Below are 24,208 nucleotides of genomic sequence, written 5' to 3' on the forward strand. Positions count from 1 at the left end.
TTTGAGCGTTAAAGACTGTGCTTAAGGAGACCCGGACACCCATCCAGAAATTTTTTAACCTGGGATAGTCCCAAAAGACACGAAAATGATTAGCAACAGTCGAGCCGCATTGTCTCCAGAATACATATGAGCACTTTTATATCTCTCCTGATATGGTGTCTTGAAGTATCTAATAATGTTCTTCCAGCCATGGAACTGGATGTGGATCACTGGCAGGACCAAATATTTTTCCACTCCCCCACTGTTAGGATGCCTGGGTCGTTGACCCAGGGGTTTTGAGTTTATTATATTATTTATAATTTCTAGTCTTTGGGTTTTCGTTGGAGTCATGTCTTATGGTTTGTCTCTGTGTAATCCTTAGTTGCTGTCTCCCCTGTCCGCTATATCCCCGTGTCCAGTCGGTGTCTGTGTCTGTCCTGGTCCCACATTTCTGTTCCCTCTGTTGTAGTGCCTGCATGTGAGTCTGTGTCTTTTGTTCAGTCTGTGTTATGTGTTTCCTGTTTTACTTTGAAGGTCTCTGTCTTATCTCAGTGTGTTCAGTTTACGCTTCCTTGTCTCGTCAGTTCTGATTTGCCCCAGCTGTGTTTCCCTCCTGTTGTCCATTCCCTGATTGCTCCCTCTATGTATTTAAGCCCTGTGTTTCAGTTTGTCATTGTCGCGATCTGCCGTTTATATAGCTGTGTGTTTTTTCAGTCCTCCGGTGTAAGTTTATTTGGATAGTTCCAGTTATGTTATATTTGAGTTTAAGATTAAAGCGGTTTTGAGTTTAAGTTTTGTCTCCGGAGTCTGCACTTTGGGTCCTATTCCTGTCTGCACACAGCCGTCCCCTAACAGAAGATCGCGACCATAACATGGACCCAGCAGACTCTGTGTGGTATTGGCAACCCGCAGCTTCTGCCTTCCTCAAGGAGAGCGTGAGGCAGGAGGCTAAGCATGCCCGGGAGATCGAGTCACCTTTCTATGGTTCACGTTTGGCTTGGGGAGGACCCCGCAGCCTCCAAACTGCCATGGCTACGGCCGAGCCGGCGCCTATGCCTCGGGCGATCAGATTGAGCACATGCTCATTCTCTCCAGTCGCTACACCTCCGCCTCCACCCCTGGATTACCAGTCCGACAAGAGGGTTAAGCAGCGGAGGAAGAAGGATTACTGGACGCCGGACGTTAGACTCACTCCACTGCAGTCCTTCGCTTCGTTTTTGGGTCTGCCACGTTCTGAGCTTCACAAACTCTCTGCTTCCTCATCGCAGCCCGGTCTTTTGGAGGATTCGCAGCCCAGTTTGCCACCTCCCACTTCCCGGAGAAAGCGACGCTCACGCGGTCGCCACTCTGTCTCTGCTGAGCCACTCCCCATGGTGAGGTATATTGACTGTTTTCATTCTGCTCCCTCTGAGCTGGAAAAAGACAATCATGTGCACACTGTAAATTCTGAGACTGTGAAAACTGTTAAGACTGTTAGACGTGGTGGTGGTAGGAAGCTAAGAAACATTTTAGAGGAGTCTGTGTTTGCTGAGCCTGCTCCTTTGCACCGTTGTGTTCCTGCTCCCAGGGCAGCTCGGGCCCAGCATTCCCCTGCACCTGTTTCAGTGCTTCAGGTGAGGGAGGCTGAGGTCCAGCTGGTCCCTGCTCCGGTGTCCAGGCCGGCTGAGCCTCTGCCTGTCGCTGCACCCATGCCAGCTCCTCGGGTGGGGACAGCAGCTGCCCAGCCATTGACGGTGCCTGTCCCGGCTCCCAGTGTGAGGATGACCGGGAACCAGTTAGCTCCGGCACCCGTACCTTCTCCTCGGGTGGGAGTGGCTGGTGTCCGGCAGGCACCTGCACCTGTTTCTGACCTCGCTGGAGGCTCAGGTGAGCCCGTCCAGCAGATTTCTTCAGGTTCTGGAGGCTCAGGGGAACTAGCTCAGCTTACTGCGGATCCACCACCTTACCCACCATTACTACCATCTTTACAACAGTCGATACATATTAAACTTCTCTCCGTAGCTCGGACTTTAGCTCACCTATCAGCTCAGTCACCTGCTCAGTTCTCACCTCAGTCATTTACTCCACCGCCTGTTCCTGCTGGAGGGTCCGAGGGGCCCGTCCAGCCTTCGCCTGCCTCCGCTGGAGGGTCCGAGGGACCGCTTCAGCCGCCTGTTCCCGCTGGAGGGTCCGAGGGACCGCTTCAGCCGCCTGTTCCCGCTGGAGGGTCCGAGGGACCGCTTCAGCCGCCTGTTCCCGCTGGAGGGTCCGAGGGACCGCTTCAGCCGCCTGTTCCCGCTGGAGGGTCCGAGGGGCCCGTCCAGCCGCCTGTTCCCGCTGGAGGGTCCGAGGGGCCCGTCCAGCGACCTGCGTCGCCTGCAGCGCCACCACCTGCGGCTCCCGCACCATTCCCTGCAGCGCCGCCCTCGCCTGGTCCGGCCTCCGAGTCTTCGCCCTCGCCTGGTCCGGCCTCCGAGTCTTCGCCCTCGCCTGGTCCGGCCTCCGAGTCTTCGCCCTCGCCTGGTCCAGGTTCAGCTTCAGCCTCTGTGTCGCCTGGTTCGGCCTCCGTGTCTTCGCCTTCGGCGTCGCCTGGTCCTGCCTCCGTGTCTTCGCCTTCGGCGTCGCCTGGTCCTGCCTCGCTCCGTCTATCTTCGTCTGCGCCTGAGGTCCCCATGCCGTCTGGTCCTGCTCGTCCTGTCCGGCCTGCTCGTCCTGCTCGTCCTGCTCGTCCTGTCCGGCCTGTTCGGCCACTTTCCGGGCTGATGACTGGACATCATTGCCGTTACGGCCGGCCCCCTGACCTACGTCGCCGCCGGTGCCTCCCGCCCGGCCGGCCTCCTGACCTGCTCGGTCGCCGCCGGTGCCTCCCGCCCGGCCGGCCTCCTGACCTGCTCGGTCGCCGCCGGTGCCTCCCGCCCGGCCGGCCTCCTGACCTGCTCCGTCGCCGCCGGTGCCTCCCGCCTGCCCGGCCCCCTGAACTGTCCTTTTGGCTCTTGGGCCACCTGCCTCCGGGCCGCCCCCCTGAACTGCCCGGGTTTGGACTGTTGTGCCGTCAGCCTCCGGGCCGGCCTCCTGTACCTTTTCGAGACTGGTGCCTGGGCCTCTGCGCCTTTCATGGGCTTTTTGTCTGTTTTCTTTTGGACTGTTGCTGGGCCGCAGTACTGTTGTTTTGTTCTGTTTTGGGCTTTTGCTCCCTGTATTTTTTTGTCTCTGGCTCCGTGTGTTTGTTTCATTTCGGTCCCTCCTACCTGTTCCCCCGCCGCCCACCCTGGTTGGGTTGTTTTTTGTTTTGGTGTTTCGGGTTGGGCTGTCTGGGAGCCAGCCCTTTAGGGGGGGGATACTGTTAGGATGCCTGGGTCGTTGACCCAGGGGTTTTGAGTTTATTATATTATTTATAATTTCTAGTCTTTGGGTTTTCGTTGGAGTCATGTCTTACGGTTTGTCTCTGTGTAATCCTTAGTTGCTGTCTCCCCTGTCTGCTATATCCCCGTGTCCAGTCAGTGTCTGTGTCTGCCCTGGTCCCACATCTCTGTTCCCTCTGTTGTAGTGCCTGCATGTGAGTCTGTGTCTTTTGTTCAGTCTGTGTTATGTGTTTCCTGTTTTACTTTGAAGGTCTCTGTCTTATCTCAGTGTGTTCAGTTTACGCTTCCTTGTCTCGTCAGTTCTGATTTGCCCCAGCTGTGTTTCCCTCCTGTTGTCCATTCCCTGATTGCTCCCTCTATGTATTTAAGCCCTGTGTTTCAGTTTGTCATTGTCGCGATCTACCGTTTATATAGCTGTGTGTTTTTTTTGTTTTTTTTTTTCAGTCCTCCGGTGTAAGTTTATTTGGATAGTTCCAGTTATGTTATATTTGAGTTTAAGATTAAAGCGGTTTTGAGTTTAAGTTTTGTCTCTGGAGTCTGCACTTTGGGTCCTATTCCTGTCTGCACACAGCCATTACATAACACCCACAGAAATATCAATCCCTGATTCCCTTTCCCATTTATCTTTAATGCATAAAGTGTTATTCTCGCTGGCACTAGAGAGAGCTTTGGAAATAGATTTAGTAGGGGTCATGGTTGTAGCATTCTTCAGGATGGGGGAAAAATGCGACTCAGCATCTGTAAAGTCGGACAATTTGCACTCACGATCAATATATGATCTCAGCTGTAGGTATCTGTGAAAGTCATATTGTGTCAGGTTGTGTTTGTCTCTCAAAGCTGAGCACAATGTTTCTATAAATAAGATTATCAGATTGTCAGATTATCTTTGTCTAATATTAACATTTTCACGGTGCTGTACGTGTGACCGTGAATCACCATTTCAAAATGAAAGTGAACTCGCTATGAAACTGGATAAATGGGAAACAGTTAAAGTAATGAGGATATAAGATGGGGAGGAGTTGTGTGAAAATAAAACAATTATGCAGGACAACACAAGCTTAATGTACGTTATTATATACCATACCTATGAGAGAGTGTATTACTATAGAGTCTTACTGCTGAAATGGTTAAAATTTGTCCAGACTGGAATCATATAATCTGTAATTTCCAGATTATTTCTTACAGGAAGAAATGCAGGACCCTGCAACCCACAGAGCTTCTTTTTATATCACTCAGTATGTCATCGTCTTCACCAATCTTTAATATTATTATTAAATCTTTATTTATAGACATATTTCTAATCCTTGGACTTCACCGTATGATTTTTTTAAATTTGAGTGGAAATCTGTTGCTTTGCTGACTGTAAATGAAATGATTCAGCTTCTTATACTGTTACAGTATAGGTGCAACTACAGGATTCACAAAGTGAAACTTTACATTTTAATTTTATTATTGACGCACATACACGTGCAGTTAAGCTGACGGTGTCACACGCTCCTTTCAAAGGAAATCTTTCAGTCTTTATTGAATTTATTTTGCTTTTTCAAATAAAATAGATGCACCGTTTACACCTGTGCAAAAGCCTGCACTATTTTTAGGAAACAGACAGGAAGTTGTTTGTCTGGAGCTTGTTTTTAAAGATTCAAAAGTCTCACACACACACAAACACAAACACACAGCAGGAAGGTTAGATAGCGTTAGATATAAGGAGGTTTTAATGACTGCACACTTCTACACGTCGACGTGGGTTTAGACCTCACACATAAAATTCAGAAAGGTTCCCTCTCACCTGATTCAAGACACTGAATGTAGGTGTGGTGAATCAGTTGCTCTAGTTTCTAGACTTTCCACTAGCTTTTCTTTGATGTGCAGTCTGGAGACAGCAGAAAACGGTGGCAGGAAAATAAAAAAATGTAAAAATCAACAAATGATTTCAGTGAGTCATACAGTATACAGTATTTTGTGTATGACTGCCATTGTGACGATAACAACCTTCCCCCACCCCTGACGCTTGTGGTTTTGTTGCTCTTCATATGAAGTGAAACAAGCCGAGACATTCTGTGACATTTCGGAGAAATACAAGTGAAGGCAGGTTATCTACATGGACTCTCACAAACTGTAGAACGATCACCTTTCTAGACTTTCCACGATACCTCATGGAACTTTTTAAGAACAGGAGTTCACTACATGGATACGTTATGTTTATGTTCCTCACGACTCTCAGCAAAGGTAGATACAACTATGAAAAGCTTTCTTCTTTGATGACCTTAAAAAGTTTACCTTCATTTAAGTGGCTTTGTGCTTTGGATTTGAGATTAACTTTATTCTGATTATATCAAATCACCTTCCAGAATGCTAATTACATGCATGAACGTGATAGCTCAACTTAGTAAAAACATCAGCCACAAAATTTTGGTTATCTTATCAGCAGTGTGTGGTTTCCACACTTTGCAGTTCACATCCGCAGTGTGCAGCGTTTCTGAACTGTTGGCTTTTAGGTTTAAAATATATTTGACAAATTAACTCATTCAAATAGAATGTACGTGTGAATTTTGCACTTGTAAGGGTGAGGTAAAGTGACAAATAATGATTTAGACGTGAGACGTAGGACAACAAAACAGTGAGAAGAGTGAAAGAAAGTGTTACACTTACAGGTGTATTTCAAAAAATGTAAATAGTACAAGAAAATTCCAGCTTGAAATGGGACATTTGAAGCTGTTTTCTCTAAAGGGATGTGTGGTTTCTGGGGTAACCTGGCAAAGATAACCCAGACAAATCAAAGGTTCACCCGATGACATCAGTTTACATCATTTTCAAATATGTTTCTTCTTAGGTTTTGCATGCGAGGCTCCCTCGAGTCCTCAGTGCTTCAGACGAAAAGCTGAAGCTACTGTTTACACGTGCGAGTGGAGCCTGAACACGACTCACAGCGACATGACGTTTGAGCTTTACTTTAAGTGAGTATTGCTCAGTTTCAGCTCTTTGTTATTGATGTGTCCATAAAGATGTTCAGTCTGTGAAAAATAATTGATTCTACACATTCACAGTGTGTGAATGTGTGTGTGAATGGGTGGATGACTGGTTGTGTAAAGCGCTTTGGGGTCCTTAGGGACTAGAAAAGCGCTATACAAATACAGGCCATTTACATAAACTCTAAACCTTTGTGTGATATTTTTTTAAAAATGGGCCCATGAAGCCCAGTTGCCACAATCTTGTATATTTCTCACATTTGCTTTCTGGACATCCAGCTTCTTACAGTGAACAACTGGTTGGGTGGTTTGATGTTTCATAGTGAAAGCCAGGGGATAGGTGGGATCTTGATACCACTCTGCAACACCTGCGACAGTGCTGCAAGCCAGAGGTGTTATGTTAGGATGTGAGAAACCGTGAGGGTTTCAGCCAGCCCAGAAATCGTGAGATTTTCACGTGACAGTGGAACAAAATGAATTTATGATCTGAGAGGCTGTACTCCTTCAAACAGTTTAGGTCAGCTATGTAGGGCAGCTTTCATAACATGTAATCAAAATAAAGCAAATGAGGTCATGTCAGTGCTACGTCCTCTTTGTTTTTCATTTTTTTATTTCCACAACAGCAAAGCCCAGAGAAAACAATTTAAGGTCACAGATTCAGCTTCTATTTTATGATGAGCGCATTTGAAATATAGCAAAGTTAATCTGTCATTTTAAGTCTGACAGCCTGTGTTTACACACTGTTAGCTGGTGTTCTCATGACTGCAAACATTAGAAACACATGTATTCAGTTTTTACATTTTACTTTATGTCGAGAGATTTATTCTAAAAGACACGTCTTCAGCTGAGAGTCGGAGAGCAGAAAGACACACGCTGCAGTTTTTACTTGCAAGGGTGGTCACACCAGAGTGGGGGCCCTGTGATGTGCGTGCTGTTCTTGCACTTGTCTTTATTTATATACAAAAATAATACAACAGTGAATACGTCTATTCATAGACAGAGGAATGTTAGTGCGTATGTATGCGCGTATGCAAGTGTATGTGTGTGTGTGTGATTCTGAAGGACGCGGCCCCTCTTCTTGTTAGGGAGCGCAGATAAAAGTGTCCAGCTCTCCAGTGAAACTGCTTGTTCAGCTATTATCGCTGTGGGAAAGAATTTATAAAGCAGAACAAGTCTTGTAGTAGACAACAGTCTAAGTCATAAAAAGGTCATCATGCAGTATTCTATCACATGTAAACTTATATCATTAAAAGCTTATACTGACTACTTAAGTACAATTTTCCATTGACACTTTATTAGTGACTTAAATACCTGCAGTGCATTGCTTGGCTTCTGTGCATCATGCGCAAACTGCAACAGCAACAATGAAAAACAGTTACCCTCTGAGACTCATGCCTTCACTCTTGCAACCAAAAAAACAAAGAGGTGTGCACTGCTGGCAGCTGAGACGTTTAACGTTAGTTGCACAGTTTGCTCTCCCATTTGCATTCACCTCAGAACAAGCAAGTGTGCGGATGTGAGAGGAATAGAAGTATTATGCAACTTTTATTTTACACCTCAGATTAGAAAGAAATGCACAAAAGCACTTTTGCAACATAGGAAATTTTGTGTGTCTGCATTGTTCTGGCATCATGAGTGAAACTGCACTGCCAAACTACATATTGATAGATCTTCAAGAAAAGTTACTTCTACTGAAATGGAAGGAGAGCCTACATGACCGATTAAGTCTTTTCATGATCAGAGTTATGAAAAAGAGAAAAACCTGATGAATGGCTTTGGAACTGGAAGAATACTAGATTTCAGGATTAGCATAGAGAGGGGATACTGTCATGTGAAAGAGAAGGTTTTCACAGTCCTGTTAAATACCAAATACTTACTGCTTCCATTGGAAATAAGAGGGTAGCTAGTACCCTATAATAAATGCCTTCGATTAACTGATCATCATCATGTGCGGGCACCTCTGCAAAATCCAACATTTCAGCATTTTGGTGATCTAGTGGTATTGATACACACTAGTCTTTTAGGCGTGAACGTCCCAACAAATTCCCTCCAAGGTCAGTCCATGCAATGCTTTGAGAAACTGCACAAGTTGTCCCGCGTTAGAAATGTATGCAGGTGTCGCTTGTTTGGAAGGGTCACCAGGGTGACCAGGTCACCAGGTTAGCTAAATTATCATTTGTTTTGAAACTAGAAGTTAAAATGTGTGAAGATGATTGCAAGTGAGGCATTTACTTATGGAAGCTTATAAGTTATAATGTGTACCACCTGTTTAAAGCTGTCCATGACCCTAAAAATCCCCCACAGAGACTGTCGAGAACTAGTCAACTGTTTAAGAACAAAATAACGCATTAATGAGCACAGCCACAAAAAATGTCAGATGATCAGAGATACTTTACACAGTAATGAACACAAAACATTTAGCCACATACTAAACACTCTTTCATTTTGAACAGACCAGGTCATTGTTGTGGCTCTTCGGAAGAGTTTAGCGTACCAGGTTCAGCAAAGCTTAGGCTTTTAAAGCTGCAACAAACCACAAGACCTCTGTGACCATGTTCTTTGGACAGACCACACCAAAGTAGAGTTGTTTGGCCATAATGTGCCACCTGAAAACCAAACGAGCTGTAGAGCCCAGTGCAGGACTGATGATGACTTGCACTTGTTTTGCAGCCATAGGACCTGGACACCTGGCAATTGACCACAAACGCCTCGGTTTACCAAAGTATCCTAGAGTCAAATGCAGTGTTGGTCAAGTTATGTGAAAATAGTAATTAGTTACCAATTACTGATTACTTCTCCAAGAAAGTAATCCTATTACTTCACTGATTACTTATTTTCAAAAGTAATTAGTTACTTTATTACTTTTAAACAACATGATACACAACCTGAATACACAATAAAGCAATAGACACTTTAGCCCAATTCTATTTTTTCTGCATAATCCATCATATAAAATTGAATCAAATGAAAAAGTCTCTTTTTAGAACTTGTTTTATTAGTTTTAATCTTTTAACTTTATGCACATTGAATCAAGCAAAAATTAAATGATATGCAACAGTCTTTGACTTGAATAAATTCTTTAACATTTAAACCTATTTTCTGCATATTCCATCATATAAAATAAAATCATTTTTTGATGCAAGTAAAACACAGCAAAAAATAAATAAAATCAAAAAGTCATGGGCACTGAGTCATGTCACTCCTAAATCTATTTTCACCTGTTTTAGCAGGAGTGGGGCCGGTGGACATTTGGTGCTGCAGCAGTCGTGTCAGTGGAGGGATCCGGTGTTCTGACAAAACATCTTACTTTGGCAAACCGTCCTACCGTACATAGTATATGCACATTTCTGCTGTCACACAATAATTCCAGCAAAAATTTAAGTATGTAGGACGGTTTGCCACATAAATTAACTACCAATCAAGAGTATGCTTCTAGCTCATATTCATAAAGGCGAGACGATTTGCCACTTAATTTTGTATTGTGCGCATGCGCAGCACATGCACAGAAACAACCAGTAGGATGGTTTTTGAGGTAGGATGGATTCCCAGAACACCGGGGGTTTCTCTGGGAATTTCACATTCCAATGACAGCGTGCTAGGTGCTTGTTCAGATTTGAAGTTAGATTTTTATACTGCATGGGAAGGAGTTTTCTTCACACGCAGAGTGTACAGCGGACACTAATGTTTTTGTCAGTTTTTACAGAATCAAACTCAAAGTCATGTCATACTTCCAAACTTTAAACGACGCATGGTCTCTCTCCCGCACTCCATATTATCCACTGTTAATCTACACACATCTGTTACCACAGATGTCGCACACTCGTACGTCAGTGTCATGAGACACTCTCACAATCACATTTTAGTAACACGGTAATGCAGTGTGCTTACAGGAAAGTAACAGTAATCTAATTAATTTTTTGCAATAGTAATCCCTTACTTACTTGTTTCTTGAAAAAAGTAATCAGATTACAGTAACGCATTACTTGTAACTGCCCATCTCTGGTCAAATGTGAGGCCATCTGTCTGACAGCTAAAGCCTGGCTGAACTGTGTCATGCGACAGGACAATGATCTCAAGCACAGCAGCAGATCTACAACAGAATGACTGAAGGGAGTTAAGGGTTTTCAATGACCCAGTCGATGACCTAACCTCAGGGACCTTAAGAGAGCTGCGCATAAACATGCCTGCAAACCTCAATGAACTGACTATTAAAGTCATATTTACCTGAGAGATACAGGTGATACAAGTGTCAATCATCTCATTTAAGTTCAAGCAAGAATGTAAAGAGGTGTACTTTCTAAAGTAAGAAGCTATGAAAACAGACAAAGGAAAACAAACGAGTGAAACTGGACGAGAAAGTGTTAATATACTCATGAGTTTAATGCTGAGTTTAAGTGTTTCTTTCTCCGCTGCTCCCGGGGCAGTAATGCTTTTATGTTTTTCTATGTAGTGAGACAAAATTTGGGAACATTAAGGAAACTTTCCATAATGTTGTTGAGGAACAACTCATTCAGTCGCGCAGCGTTATGATTTGGGTGGAAGCTCACATAGGAAACTCCACCTGCAAATCACCAAAGACGTCTGTCATACTCCAGGACCTAGGTAATGGACACCCTTTTTTTAATTGCACGATTATCCATTTTGATTCCCCAAACTGACACAGCCCGCATTTTAATTTTGCTTTGCAGTTGAAATGTGCATTAAGCAAAGTTTCGCTTTCATTCAACAGTAAAATATGAAGCACCACAAAATATTTCAGCATCCTGGTTGAAAAACAACCTCAGCTTGAGCTGGATAGCTACAGAGAAGTATCCAGCTGTAGCAGAGGTTTGGTTCAGACGAGACGAGCATCCCACAGAACCGTGGGGAAAAGTGAGTCGGTGTTTTGTCACCAGATGTAAATTTTTGGCCTTTTTAAAACAAATCACTATTTAACCTAATTTCATTTGCTGTTACAGAGAATAATAAGTAGCACCATTAACAACAATAAAGATCAGCGTGAGTACAAATATGTCTTATAGGAGTTAAAATGTCTGAAGATGATTGCAAGTGAGGCATTTGTTTATAGAAGCTTATAATTTAAAACGTGTAACACCTGTTAGTGTGTGTGTGAAGCCCTCCTAGACCCTAAAAATCCCCCACAGAGACAGTCATCTGTTTAAGGACAAAATAATGCATTTATGAGCACAGCAACAAGTATTTCTGGGCAACATTTAGCCAAGTGAAACTTGGTTGAATGAGCTAAACTCTCTTTTTCTTCAATCTGAACAGACCAGGTCTTTGTTGTAAACCTTCGGAAGAGTTCAGCGTACCAGATTCAGATCAGACACCGATCCACTATGGTCAAGAAACCACTGTGGAGTGCCTGGTCTCAGGTTGTGGTTCCTGCAGGTGAGCTAGTGTTATACACACAGCCGAAGTGATGATTTTAATTTCAAATGTGAATCTCAATGTGAATGAAATGCATATTTACACTACAATTGAATGTGTAATGATGCTGCACAGGATGCAATTGAAATATTTGCCTTTTATCACATGGAGAAAAAAAAACTACATCCTCTTTCAAATTGATGGTTTCAGGATATAAAAATAATCATTCTGACCTTAACAGGTCTAAAAAAACAAAAGTTGGTAAATGTAATCTCAGATCAACAGCCAGTGTTTGCATTAGTCTTCCCAGGGAACGTCCCAGAAATCGTCAAAAACCCATAGCCCTCAGTTAGCATATTAAATGTTAAAGTCCATGACAGTACAAGTAGAAAAAGACTAGACAAGTATGGCTTGTTTTGAAGTGCTACCAGGAGTAAGCATCTTCTACATGTTCAAAAAAGAACAGGGCAGCACAACTTGGGTTTTGAAAGTTGCATCAAGTTGCATCACAAACCACAAGACTTCTGGAGTACCAGAAGTACAGACAGCATGGCACAGATGTTTGCCTCTAATGCACAGCAACACATATGGTGAAAACCAAACACAACACATCAACTGTCGAGCACGGCGGTGGGAGGGCGATGATTTGGGCTTGTTCAGAAACCACAGGGCCTTGCCGTCTTGCACTCATTGAGTCAACCATAAACTTCCGTGTGTACCAACGTACTGTAGTCAGGAATGTGAGGCTGAGGATAGCTTTCTTTTTTAAAATTGTGTCATAAAACAGAGCAATGATGCCAAGTAACGTCAGCCCTGTTCAATCCACTCTAGCATTCTTCTTATAGGATGGTAAATTGATGCATCTCAAAAAAGTCTTTTTGTTTTCATTACAGAACTTGTACATGCGCCTAATGTTACCATGACAATAACACATTTCAATGGCACTCGAAAGGTGACACTAACGTGGATGGTAAGTCAACTCATGATAAATGGTAAATGGCCTGTATTTACATAGCGCTTTACTAGTCCCTATGGACCCCAAAGCGCTTTACACATCCAGTCATCCATCCATTCACACACATGTGATGGCAAGCTACATTGTAGCCACCCTGGGGCGCACTGACAGAGGCGAGGCTGCCGGACACTGGCGCCACCGAGCCCTCTGACCACCACCAGTAGGCAACGGGTGAAGTGTCTTGCCCAAGGACACAACGACCGAAGCTGTCCAAGCCAGGGCTCGAACCGGCAACCTTCCGATTACAAGGCGAACTCCCAACTCTTGAGCCACGATCGCCCCAAAAAGACCAGGAGCGGTGGATGGAACTGAATTTGTGAAAATACTTGGCTGTAAACGGCACTTCATCCATCAGTTTCTACCACTTTTTTTTTACATTTTCATTTTCATCCACTACTCCCTGGACAGTGTTGAAACAGTTGAATACAGTATTTTCTTGTCTAGTCGGTCAAGCTGCATTTGTCTCAACAAAGCGCCCTCTTGTTCTTCAGCCAATGCCAGTAGGAGCAGCAGTGAGAAATGTGACATCGAATTCTTCGCAGTGTATTTGCACCAAGACCATATATCACAATGACCATACTATTTACACATTTGTGTCGTACTCGGCTGCCAACATCTCCGTTATTGCCAAAAATGATGTGAGCGTGTCTCCTCCGGCAATCCTGCAAGTACCAGCTGAACCTGCATCAGATTTAGAAGGTAGGCGTGTAAAATGCATAGATATCAATATTGTGTATATTTATGTTCAAGTAGACCACAAAGCTGAATTTCTCTCTGGCAGCTTGCAGCAAAACTTTGGCAGATAAAAAAATAAACAGGAGAACTTGTCTTGAGTGGTACGAGCTTCAAGATGCAAGTCTAGTGCCAAAAAATGTGATAACCTTAACAGGAAAGATGGGTAACAAGAAGAAAAAAGCAGTAAGAAAGAGTAAGTTTGTTTAAGTTTGTTCCCTTTGTTCATGAAATGGTTAAGATCAACAAGTAAAAGATTTTACTCTCATTCATCTTATGTTTATGCCACCTTGTTTTCAAAATGATGGCATTAAAAACACCATAGACAAAAGTAGCCTTTGTGTTTCTGTTACAGACCTGAAGGACTACATCCGTTACCTCTACTTTGAACACAGATGTCAACATGGGAGACCACAGACGGTTAAAATGTGCTTCTTTTATCAAAAAGAAGGTGGTAAGTGCTTTCATGAAAGCATACATGTGCAAGGTTTCTACAGACTTTCCCTTCCAGCTAGGAGGACTGCAACGAGTCGACCACATTAAAGAGCACATGCATGCACGTATAGATTAACTAAAGGGGAGAGCGAGGCCGGCTGGCACATTTTTTACTGTGTGATATTTCTATGTCATGTGGTGAGATAAAATGGTCAAACCAATACTGACTAAAAGATAAACATCTCAGAAAGAAAGAAATATTCAACGATGATTGCTGAAAGGGGGATTCATGAATAAAATGACTCAGTCACGGCAGGATTTGTGAAAAACACAGCTTGTTGTCAGCTACACATGTCCGACCTTAAACATCAGTGAACAGCAAAAATATTGCAATATTTTTCCATTCATCCATCTATCAGTTTATTTTCTTAGCCAGTTCAGGGTTGTTAGGGCAGGGCGCAGGGTACACCCTACTCAGGTCGCCAGTATATCGCTGGACCAAGAAACAGACAATCAATTTGCACCGATTACACACTAGTTTACCTAACGCACGCCTGAGTACCCACACAGTGTGAGCATGCAAACGGTACACAGAAAGCCTCCAGGTGGCCGTTGGATGGGCACGACTTGTAAGAATGATAAAACGTTTTCATTAAATGAATACGCCCATCATTCTCCAGCTCAAAATGACCTCTTCAGACGTCGGTGATTTATTCAAACACAACATTAATACCACAATTAAATCCTAATTTTTTAAAATCTTAATGCTATTTGCTATTTAATCTCAGTATTTAATATGAAATAATGAAGTCGTGCATAAAATGCAACAGCACAAAAAGCTCTCAGTATAAAAGCATAAATAAATATTGCGCTGCAGTAGATTCAGTCTTCTTTGAAGACAGACCGCAAACTAAAAGATTACCCACAAACCTCAGGATAGGCAGGGAGATGACCCCGCTCACTTTACTGAGATAATCTGCAAACTTTTGGAGACTGAGAGTCAATGACTATGTAAAAATATCTCAACTCCGTAATGTGTTTGACAGTGACATGAATGTTTTTAATTATTCTGGTTGATGCAGTGAAAGACTCAATGGCTGCTCTTCCCTATCAGCCTCTCAAGGCAGCTGCACCTTCAGCTGCAATGCCAACAAACCATGCATATAGCATTTCGTCAGAGATGCCCCAGATAGTGAGGCTTTCTTAGATCTCACGTTTGTAGAGAATTCAGCTGTTGTTTGGGCTGTAAACTCTTTCAAGATGCAGTACTCAAAAACAGAGGGGAGGATACATTTTTATTCCCACTAGGGATTAAAGAAGAACAGAGACACGTAGTTCAAAAGCAAAGGGAATCACCCATCATCACCAGGAATTATCACTAATAATAATAGTAATACATTTTCTATATCGCTGTGGGTAGAAAAGGTATTTAGAGGGAGGGGGCTTTTGATTGTTTTGTGTTCACATTGCAAAATTGAAAAGTTGGACTCTTCTCAAAATTTTGCGACCTTCAGCAGGCTCTCAGCTCCTAGCCATCATAATTACTGCAGCAGATACAGACCTTTGTCAGTTTGAACAACAACATCATTTAAGTATTGAATTGACTGATTTCAGTAGAATAATTACTGCAATGATTAATATGTTTTAGCTAGCAAAGGTAAACTATCGTGCTGACTGTGATCAGATATCGCTTTAAATCATAAACAATCAACAGTAGAACACAAGGCTAAGATTAGCAGTGAAAGTAAGAACATTAACACACAGGTAAAGGGAGGTGTGCAATCTTAAGAAAACCACTTATTAGTGAGACAGTGCTTTAGTTTGCAGCAGAAAGATCGAAGTAAAGGTCATGTGGTCTGATGGGCGATTAGGTAATAAAATGTAATGATGCACCAACCTGTGGGGCCAGTGTTGTGATCTGTGGGTGTTTCAGTTGGTCTGGACTAGGTTCTGCAACTTTATGTAGTGCCTGCTCAAGTACATATTAATTGTGAGTTGTGGGCCAGTTAGCATGCGTAAAATTTAGTTCCCAAGATTTGCTAAAGTGAGAAGCTAACGTGCTAATTATGATATATTACTGAATCCAAGTTTAGACCAGTTCTCTAGGCAGTTAACATTAAGCTGAACAAAAAAACACACTCATCGAGTGCAAATCAAAATCACTGAGCACAACACATTTTGTCTCCTGCTGCAAAAGGATTATTATTTTAATTCTTTTTTTAAATTTTAGTACCGCTGAAGGAACCTCAGGAGGTCATCACATTAAACGAAAGAGACATTTCTGCTGACCTGTCCTGGAAAGCGATTCCTCTTGCGTACCAGCAAGGCTTCCTGACACATTACCGCCTGTGCTGGGTAAAAATCAGTTCACAGGATGAGCCCAAAGGTGTGAAAATCACTTCTTTGAACTCTAACTGCTTCTAAGTTCTGTAAAAGGAAACACTAACTGACACTCACATTTGAGAAATATAAATTTTCAAACTGTAATAACGAAATTGTTTGTCTTTTTGTCCCTGCTTTTTTTTGTTAGTGTGCGACAACATAGCAGCTTCAGAGACTAAATACCACCTGGAAAACTTGAAAGCTGGAAGCAAATATATCATCACCCTAGCTGGGGTGACACAAGTGGGAGAAGGGCCTGAAGCAACAGCAACCATCAACACCAAGCCAGGAAAACCTATGAATGGTATCAGAGCGAACTCTCACGATAAAATAATTTGTTTTTAGTAAAGCTAATATATGTCAGCAAGGTTTTCTCCTTGGGGTCTCTAACCGGCTTTGATTTGCATAAATATTTTATGGTACAAACTTACCATATGTAATGATTGCTGTGAGATTTTAGCTTCATTTATCAAATACGTTTCAATATATAGTTTTTGAAAAATTGTCACTGATACCTTCAAGATAGTCACGCTCCACGCTTGAACATGAAAATCTCAAGAAGTAATAAAGTGAAACTGTTTTTCACAGAGCTGTGGTATAAAGTTGAGTTCAAACTTTATATTTCAAAGAGTGAACTCATTATATTAGTTCAAATCTTGGAGCTAATTTTTTTGTGAAAATCAGATATGGTCTAGCAGAATTACTAATTTTCTGTTACTCTCCTCCCCGTATTAGTGTGGTTGAGTTTCGGCTTGCTGTTTGTCTTCTTTTTATTCTCAACAACGTGCACCGTTGTCTTGAAGAAGTAAGTAAACTTTTTTCCCCCATTTTAAAAACAAACCTGCAGACTACAATATGCATACAGTATGTTTGTTTAGTACTTGTGAAAAACAAGTGAAACACGGTCAGCAGCCAACGTAACTTCTGATCATCAGACGTGTCTCTTAATTGTCTAAGAAAGTAAGTTTCTCATGAAGTTCTTGTTTATCTGTTTTTCTCATCTTTAGGATCAAAGTCAAGATTTTTCCTCCTGTGCCAAAGCCTGTTATTACAAATTTCATCCCCCATCAATCAAAGACTCAGGTAAAAGGCCGTTGCTTGGATTTGCAGCTGTTAAGGATTTGATGTTCGTTTCCAGTGTGGTTATTTAGGTAGTTATAGTCAAAGAAATTTGGGGGTTTAAACAGTTTTGCTAATTGGTTGGTGTTTTGGTGGTTCTGTGGATTGGAGGTGGAGAGCTTGGCTTTTTTGATCCCTGATTACTGAAATATCATCCTCTCAGGGATATTTGAGTGTGTGTGAGAGTTAGTCCTGCAATCTTAATGAGAAGGCATTCAAATGCGCACTGTGAGAGGTCGGTCTGCATCTCCAGATGTCACTGATTCTGTTTATGGGGAGGTTAAGGGTGTTTGTTTTGGTGGTCTCGGGATCTCTTCTCTGCTCTTTGCAGATGATGTGGTTTGTTATGGTTTAATCAGGTATGTCCTCTCACTCACACTGGGACTGTTTGAGGCCGAGTGTGAAGCAACTGGGATGAGAATTCACAGTGACACTCCTTGGCTAAGCCACTGCAGCTGGAAAAGGTTCCACTCTGGGTTAGGAATGAGTTTCTGCCACAAGGGGAGAAATTTAAGTATCTTGTGGTATTGTTCATGAGGGGAGAGGGGACACTGGTAGATGGCAGCGTCTGCAGTGAACTGAATGCTGTGACAGTCTGCTGCTGTGAAGAAAATGGATGAATGGTTTCCAAATTTACACACTTGTGAAGGTCCACTTGGTGCAGATATCATCATCAGATGGTGAGCATGAGACTCTGTCCATGTAGACATTAAAATACAGTGCAGGGGCCCTTCAGTCCAGTGGAGTTGTAAAAGTATAATACTACTGAACTCATGGTGAGCCTTGTGCAGGACTTACAGTCCTACAGTGTTTCCATCATGCACAGGACTTTGGCTACACAGTGAAAGACCAAAGTAACCAAAGCAGGCATGCTTGCATGCAACCCTCAAAAGCCAAAAGCGTGTAGCCCAACTACATGTAGGTGCAATGGAAACTAGCTTAAAGCTGGGCTTGAACAGGAAAAAAAATTTGATTTCACAACAAGCATGGAAAAAAATTAGAAATTTAAAAAGATAAGAAGAAGATGAGAAGAAGGGTATGGACTGATTCTTATATAGTGCTTTTCTACTCTCCCGCAGCACTCGAAGCACTGGAGAGCTTTCATTGTTTTCAGTACTCGGCAAAGAAATATATCAGTTAATACTTCTGTGCTCTTCATGGGAGAAGTAAATGTAACAGCAAAGGCACAAAGACAAGCACACTTACTCCCCACTGCACAGCACATGTAGACGGGTGTCTGTAAAGCTCTGCGCAACACCGATGTACAAAAATGTTCCATGCATTATGGTTGATGTGTTGGTCCATTTTATACTCACGTTTATGGGACGCTTTGCATGCCGTAGTCTCCAAACGATGGTTCCCGCTTCAGTTTTGTAATAGAAACAGAAGAAGTGAAAACAGGATGCAACTTTCCAAGTTTTTCTGCAGAATGTGTCATTATTTTTAGTTTTTACTGCAGTTTCAACTCTTTGCCTTCTCAGATTCTCAAATTTATGCATGACAAAAACCAAAGTGACACCAAAGCACACAGTGTAGCATTTGGAGTCTCATTTTTTCCCACGTGCTTCCATTCACAACGGTGTTACCAGTTAGCATAGACTGTCTGTTAGTCTTGGGGCTTTCACTCCATGGGACCATCATTCACTGACTTCTATTTTTCATTGTTTTTTTTTTTCTTTACTGTTTGGTTGGACTTTCTGTCAGAAAGCCCTGAGGCAGATTTCTCTCAAGTGCAACAAGTTCCTCTTCTGTTTTCTCAGTTACTAGCATGACTAGTCCAAACCACCCCAGGTCCTGTGAAGGCAGCTGTTCTCATTTACATGACCACAGCAGGTTGCTTACGTAAATACTAGTCTTTTTGACCTGCTTAAAAAGCTATTGTTGTTTTCTCTTGTGAGTCCGGGCTAAATTTTTCATGTTTCTGAAGTCTGCTGTGGCTCCAAATTGTTGCCCGATGCATCCAGTTTGCTTTAATTAGCCTTTAACCTCCTAGGACCTGGCGTCCACATATGTGGACATCACATTTTAGGTTATTTAGACCAAAATGCTCAAGGGCCTGACATCCGCTTACGAGGACATCATACTGCTACTGTTCTATTGAAATTTTAAATGAATATCCTCATATGTGGCTCTCATTTTTCTTAGACACAAAAAATAGGTAAAAAAAAAAAATCTGGTAATTCTTTGTTTTTACATTCATCAGGTCCCAATCAAAGAGAAATTAAAAATGCATGCCGTGGAAGAGTTCGGGTCTTAGGAGGTTAATATTGATCACAGTGTTCTTAGGCCAAGAAAATCATTGCACATACATTGGAAAGGCAAGCACCTGCATATATAATTTAATGAATTTTAAACAAAGAACAAGCAAAGAGGTCCAGGAAACTGCAGACCTGACTGTGATGAGATATTATGCTCTCAAGATCTGGACTATAAAATCGATTCCCCACTGACTGCTAAATGGAATAAGTTTGAAATCATAGGGACGGAGGCCATTCTTGAATAAAAGGCATGAGACAGTCCATGTGGAGTTTGGTAAACTACATGTAAAGTTCTCAAAACGCATGAGAAAAAAAAGATCATCTAGGTCAAAAACATAACTATGAGGGCAGAACTCAAAGCACTATGTCTGGGAAAGAGTAACAAGAAGTAAAACTGAAAATGATGGAAAGTTGAATGTCTGTGGTTGCTAAGTGGGCATTGCTGAAATGACTGGATGCTTTGGCCAAATATTTTTCCAGCAAATACTCTGACCGATCTATTGAAAGCCAATGTGGCAGAACCACAGACTTTTCATTTGACCAAAAAGCAGAACTGTCGACTGTGTGCAAGAGAAGTATGCAGCCACAGTACCATGACCAGTGATGGGTGGACCACTGTTTTGACCATTGTCAATTTCTTTTTGCCGAACGTGACATGTGCCCTATTGAAAAAGACAAAACACAAGCAGCTGAGACAAAAATGAGCTCAACTCATTGCATCAGTGAAAACAGTACATAAAGTGTGTGTATGTACAAAACCTGTACGTATCTTTTAACACTGATGGTCCTTTTATCAGATGTGCACACTGGTCCCCCTCCTTTTTTAGGACACCGCTTCGATGTTTTCCAAAAAGAGTTTCAAATTTTAATTTGTCTGACCACAGAATATTTTCAATGAGCTTTAACCCACATTTTCATATCTACAACTGATAAAACCCTTTATCCCATGTAATTACAAATACTTACTAAATCTGTTCTCTGATAATGTGATAAAACAGGAAATCCTAGAGAAGAAAGAGGAGGTGCACGATGAGCTGACGCTGCTCAAACTTTATCCAGAGGGAAAGTCTGTCTCAGAGGAAGCAGAAGATGTCCGCGTTCTCAGGGACGAGTGGGACCATGGGACTAATGAGGACGTAGACCACGACAGGAGTACCTTGGAAGAATGCAGCGACGACTGTTCGAGCCCCGGCTCTACAGATGAGGAGCAGAGGAATTCCAAAGGAGAAATTACGGACCTTGAGCAAGTGGACAATGAGCTTGCCATGCTGATATACAAGAACGGCTTGGTGTTTGACATGAAGACAGAATTACCTTAAATGGATTTAACTAAAGACTTTTCAGCATCACAGCACAAAAGAACCTAAGCACTTGCTGACCGAATGAAGGATCTTAGCAATAATATATTAATCAGCAAAAGTATTTTGCTGTTTTTTTTATGTGACATTAATGGACTATCTTGTTTGTTCATTGACATACAGTAGGGGAAATAATTATTTGATCCACTGTGAATGTGTAAGTTTGCTCACTTTGCAAAGACATTTTTATGGTAGTTTCATTTTGTATGCAACTGAGTGAAATAGGTATTTGATCATAACTTAGTACTTAGTGAAGAAACCCTTGTTGGGAAGCAGAGCGCTAAGACTTTTCTTAGGTTTAGACACATCCCAGGAAAGGTTTTGGCCCACTCCTCTTTATGGAGACTCTCTAAATGCTTTCGTTTTTTTTGCTGCCTTGTGGCACAGACGCCTCAGCTCCTTCCACTCAGGTCTGGAGACCGGCTAGGCCACTTCCTGACCTTAATATGCTTCTTCTTTAGCCACTTCTCTGGCAGTATGTTTTGGGTCGGTGCCATGCTGGAAGACCCATCCATGACCAATCTTCAGTGTTTTGTCAGAGGGAAGGTGGTCCTCATCCAAGATTTTATGGTATATGGCCCTGCCCATTGGTCCCTTAATGACCTGAAGTCGTCCTGCACCCTTAGCAGAAAAACAGCACCAAAGCATAATGTTTCAGCCTCCGTGCTTCACTGTCGGGATGGTGATATTTGAGTCATACTCAGCATTTCTCTTTAGTTTCATGTGAGCACTGCACTTTCTGCCAGGCCTCCTCTGAATCATTTAGATGTTCACAGATATTAACTTTAAAACAGGCATGTACATGTGCCTTCTTAAGAAGGGGGAACTTGCAGGCATTGTAAGATTTCAATCCATTGTGGTGTAGTGCATTACCAATGATGGTTGACAAGCTCCTCCTGTGTAGTTTTGGGCCAATTCGTCACCTTTCTCCTGATCATCCTCACCCCACGAGACAAGCTCTTGCACGGAGCTCCAGATCAAGGGTGATTGATGGTCATTTTATATTTTATTTCCTCGATTTCCAACACTTGTCTCTGACGTCCTCTGAAGGCTCTTTGGGTGTGGTTTATACACATAGTGAGTTGAGATCAGGAGTATCTGTACTTGATTGATTTACTGTCATTTAATCAATCAATCAATCAATCCATGGGAGTCAGAATTCTGGCTAGGTTATAGGGTATCTGTAGAATGCACTCCACACACACTGGTTATGCTCACAAGTTTATTTAGGGTTTTATGCAACAACCCACAGTCTGGTCAGCACTGGTCTCAGCTTTTCCAACCCACCTCTCTGGTCTTCCACCTCACTAAAAAGGGAAAAAAACTGTCATCAGTCCAAACGCCACCAGCTGTGCTCTCACCTGCCTCCCCAGCACCGCCCCGTTAAGCTCACTGCATCACTCCTCCCCTGCAGCTAAGCCAGGGACCACAGCTCCGTCACAGTATCAAATACTTACTTCACTCAATGACGTACAAATGAATTTATAACGTTCATGTAATGTGTTTTTTTTTTTTCTTCATCTTCTCCACTAAAATGAAACTTCCATAGAAATGAGAGACTTTAATTATTTTCTTTGTAAGTGACGAAATGTGCAAATTCAGCAAGGGATCAAATAATTAGTGCCCCCCACTGTAAGGAGGCCAGTACATGAAAGAAGGAGGGTTAAACATTCTCATACTTTATCACTTTACAGTGTCAATAAATGTTTGTTTGTTTTTTATTTGTGGAATAAAGAAATCTTTGTTAATACTTGTTTGACTTTTTCAAACTTTCTAAAAAGCAAATTTGCCTCAGTGGTTTTAGTTCATTGCCATTATCTTGAGGCAACAACGTGAAACTTTCAGACACATAAGCTACCAAAGGATAATTCAGTCAGTTGCAATTTGCTTTAAGTGCTGACTTTAATTATCCATCATACACTTGCCGTGAAAGAAAGCAGATTTGTATTATTATTATTATTCAAAGCAAAAGTTAATTCACTTTTTGCAGTATGTTTTTGCAATGACAAGAGAATAAAACAAAAACAACTCATGTTGGCCAGTGTAATGTAACAGGAAAGACAGAGAAACTGTGTTTATGATCGCTGAGCAGTACAAATGTGAGCCTGTTGAGAGGTAATGGTATGACAGGAAGTGGTCGCAAAAAAGAAAACCCAGTGACCTTAAAAAGGCAGCTCATCAAAGACCACATTACTCATTACTAAAGAGACTTCTGTGGCATTCAGATCGAAAGCTGCATTGTTCAGAGTAGAGCGTGTCCTGTTTAATTCTCAAAAAGTGATGACAACCTACTAGCGTTTCCCACCCTGCTGCAATTTGCATTCCCAGAACTGGAAGAAGAAAAGAATTTCCTATTTTCAGATTTTAAGAATAAAAGAAGCAAGATGATCACTCTGTTCTGTTGTGTGTTCATTTCTTACCACAGAGATTAAAATCTTCTGCTCTGACCAGACGATTTTAATCTCTGTGGTAAGAAAAAAAAACATCTGATAAGCAATGCCTGTGGTTAAAATACTATCACAGGATACCATAGTGTATGTATAAATAAAGTACAGTCATGCTCATATTTTAACTGAAGTTTCAGTTTTTATCAACACAACTATTCTTACATTTGATGTTGCAGGTTCAGTCAGTTTTTGCTTTGGTGACGTCTGGCATCCAATACCTCTGCACTTGTTCTTGTAGTTATGCACACAAGCATTCACTCCTCTGCTTTCACACACATATGGACTTGAGTGACATGCCATTGTTAGTCTATAGGGTTTAATATGACGTTAGCCCAACCTTTGCAGATATAACATCTTCAGCTCTTCTGGGAAGGTTTTCCACAAGGTTTAGGAGTATTTATGGGAATTTTTGGACCATTCTTCCAGAAACACATTTGTGAGGTCAGACTGATGCTGGATGACCAGGCTGCGTTCTCTCAGGTTGAGGTCAGGACTCTGTGCAGGCCAATTGAGTTCTTCTACATCTTTATGGACCTTGCTTTGTGCGCTCGTGCACAGTCATGTTCTAATCCAGAAGGGGCCATGCCCAAACTGTTCCCACAAGCTTGGTATAAAAATGTCTTGGTATGCTGAAGTATTAAGAGTTCTTCTCACTGGAACTAAGGAGCTGAGCCCACCTTGTGAAAGACAACTGTACACCATAATCCCCCCCTCCACCAAACTTTACACTTGGTACGGTTTTTCTTGCCAAACCCAGACTCATCCATCGGATTGCCAGATGGTGAATTGTGATTCGTCACTCC

The 24,208-nt window shown here is 42.2% G+C and overlaps 2 protein-coding genes across 2 annotated transcripts; both read left to right on the forward strand.

Moving 5' to 3' along the window:
• The first annotated feature begins 851 nt into the window (after positions 1-851).
• LOC146502509 (uncharacterized) lies at positions 852-3,782 on the forward strand. The gene is made up of 3 exons (XM_085132555.1): positions 852-1,655; positions 1,755-2,809; positions 2,945-3,782. The coding sequence occupies exons 1-3, from the start codon at positions 852-854 to the stop codon at positions 3,303-3,305; spliced, it is 2,220 nt and encodes a 739-aa protein (XP_084988681.1). The 3' UTR covers positions 3,306-3,782.
• Positions 3,783-5,349: 1,567 nt separating this feature from the next.
• Positions 5,350-23,346, forward strand: il12rb1 (interleukin 12 receptor subunit beta 1). The gene is made up of 15 exons (XM_085132565.1): positions 5,350-5,549; positions 6,154-6,277; positions 10,740-10,891; positions 11,019-11,161; positions 11,248-11,287; positions 11,561-11,680; positions 12,553-12,629; positions 13,166-13,373; positions 13,456-13,602; positions 13,762-13,860; positions 16,072-16,227; positions 16,372-16,527; positions 16,959-17,028; positions 17,231-17,306; positions 20,599-23,346. Exons 1-15 carry the CDS (start codon positions 5,477-5,479, stop codon positions 20,917-20,919), a joined length of 1,962 nt encoding a protein of 653 aa, XP_084988691.1. The 5' UTR covers positions 5,350-5,476; the 3' UTR covers positions 20,920-23,346.
• The last annotated feature ends 862 nt before the right edge of the window (positions 23,347-24,208 follow it).

The sequence above is a fragment of the Neolamprologus multifasciatus genome, chromosome 15 (assembly GCF_963576455.1).
Source record: "Neolamprologus multifasciatus chromosome 15, fNeoMul1.2, whole genome shotgun sequence".
Classification (NCBI taxonomy): Eukaryota; Metazoa; Chordata; class Actinopteri; order Cichliformes; family Cichlidae; genus Neolamprologus; species Neolamprologus multifasciatus.

Excerpts from the sequence above, each read along its gene's own strand:
- il12rb1 (XM_085132565.1), top strand. The coding sequence starts at position 5,477 with ATGGAACTTTTTAAGAACAGGAGTTCACTACATGGATACGTTATGTTT. Across the intron at positions 16,528-16,958 it reads GCCAGGAAAACCTATGAATG|TGTGGTTGAGTTTCGGCTTG; the intron begins GTATCAGAGCGA and ends TCCCCGTATTAG. Across the intron at positions 17,029-17,230 it reads TGCACCGTTGTCTTGAAGAA|GATCAAAGTCAAGATTTTTC; the intron begins GTAAGTAAACTT and ends TCTCATCTTTAG.
- LOC146502509 (XM_085132555.1), top strand. The coding sequence starts at position 852 with ATGGACCCAGCAGACTCTGTGTGGTATTGGCAACCCGCAGCTTCTGCC. Across the intron at positions 1,656-1,754 it reads GGCCGGCTGAGCCTCTGCCT|TTAGCTCCGGCACCCGTACC; the intron begins GTCGCTGCACCC and ends ACCGGGAACCAG. Across the intron at positions 2,810-2,944 it reads CGGCCTCCTGACCTGCTCGG|TTGGCTCTTGGGCCACCTGC; the intron begins TCGCCGCCGGTG and ends TGAACTGTCCTT.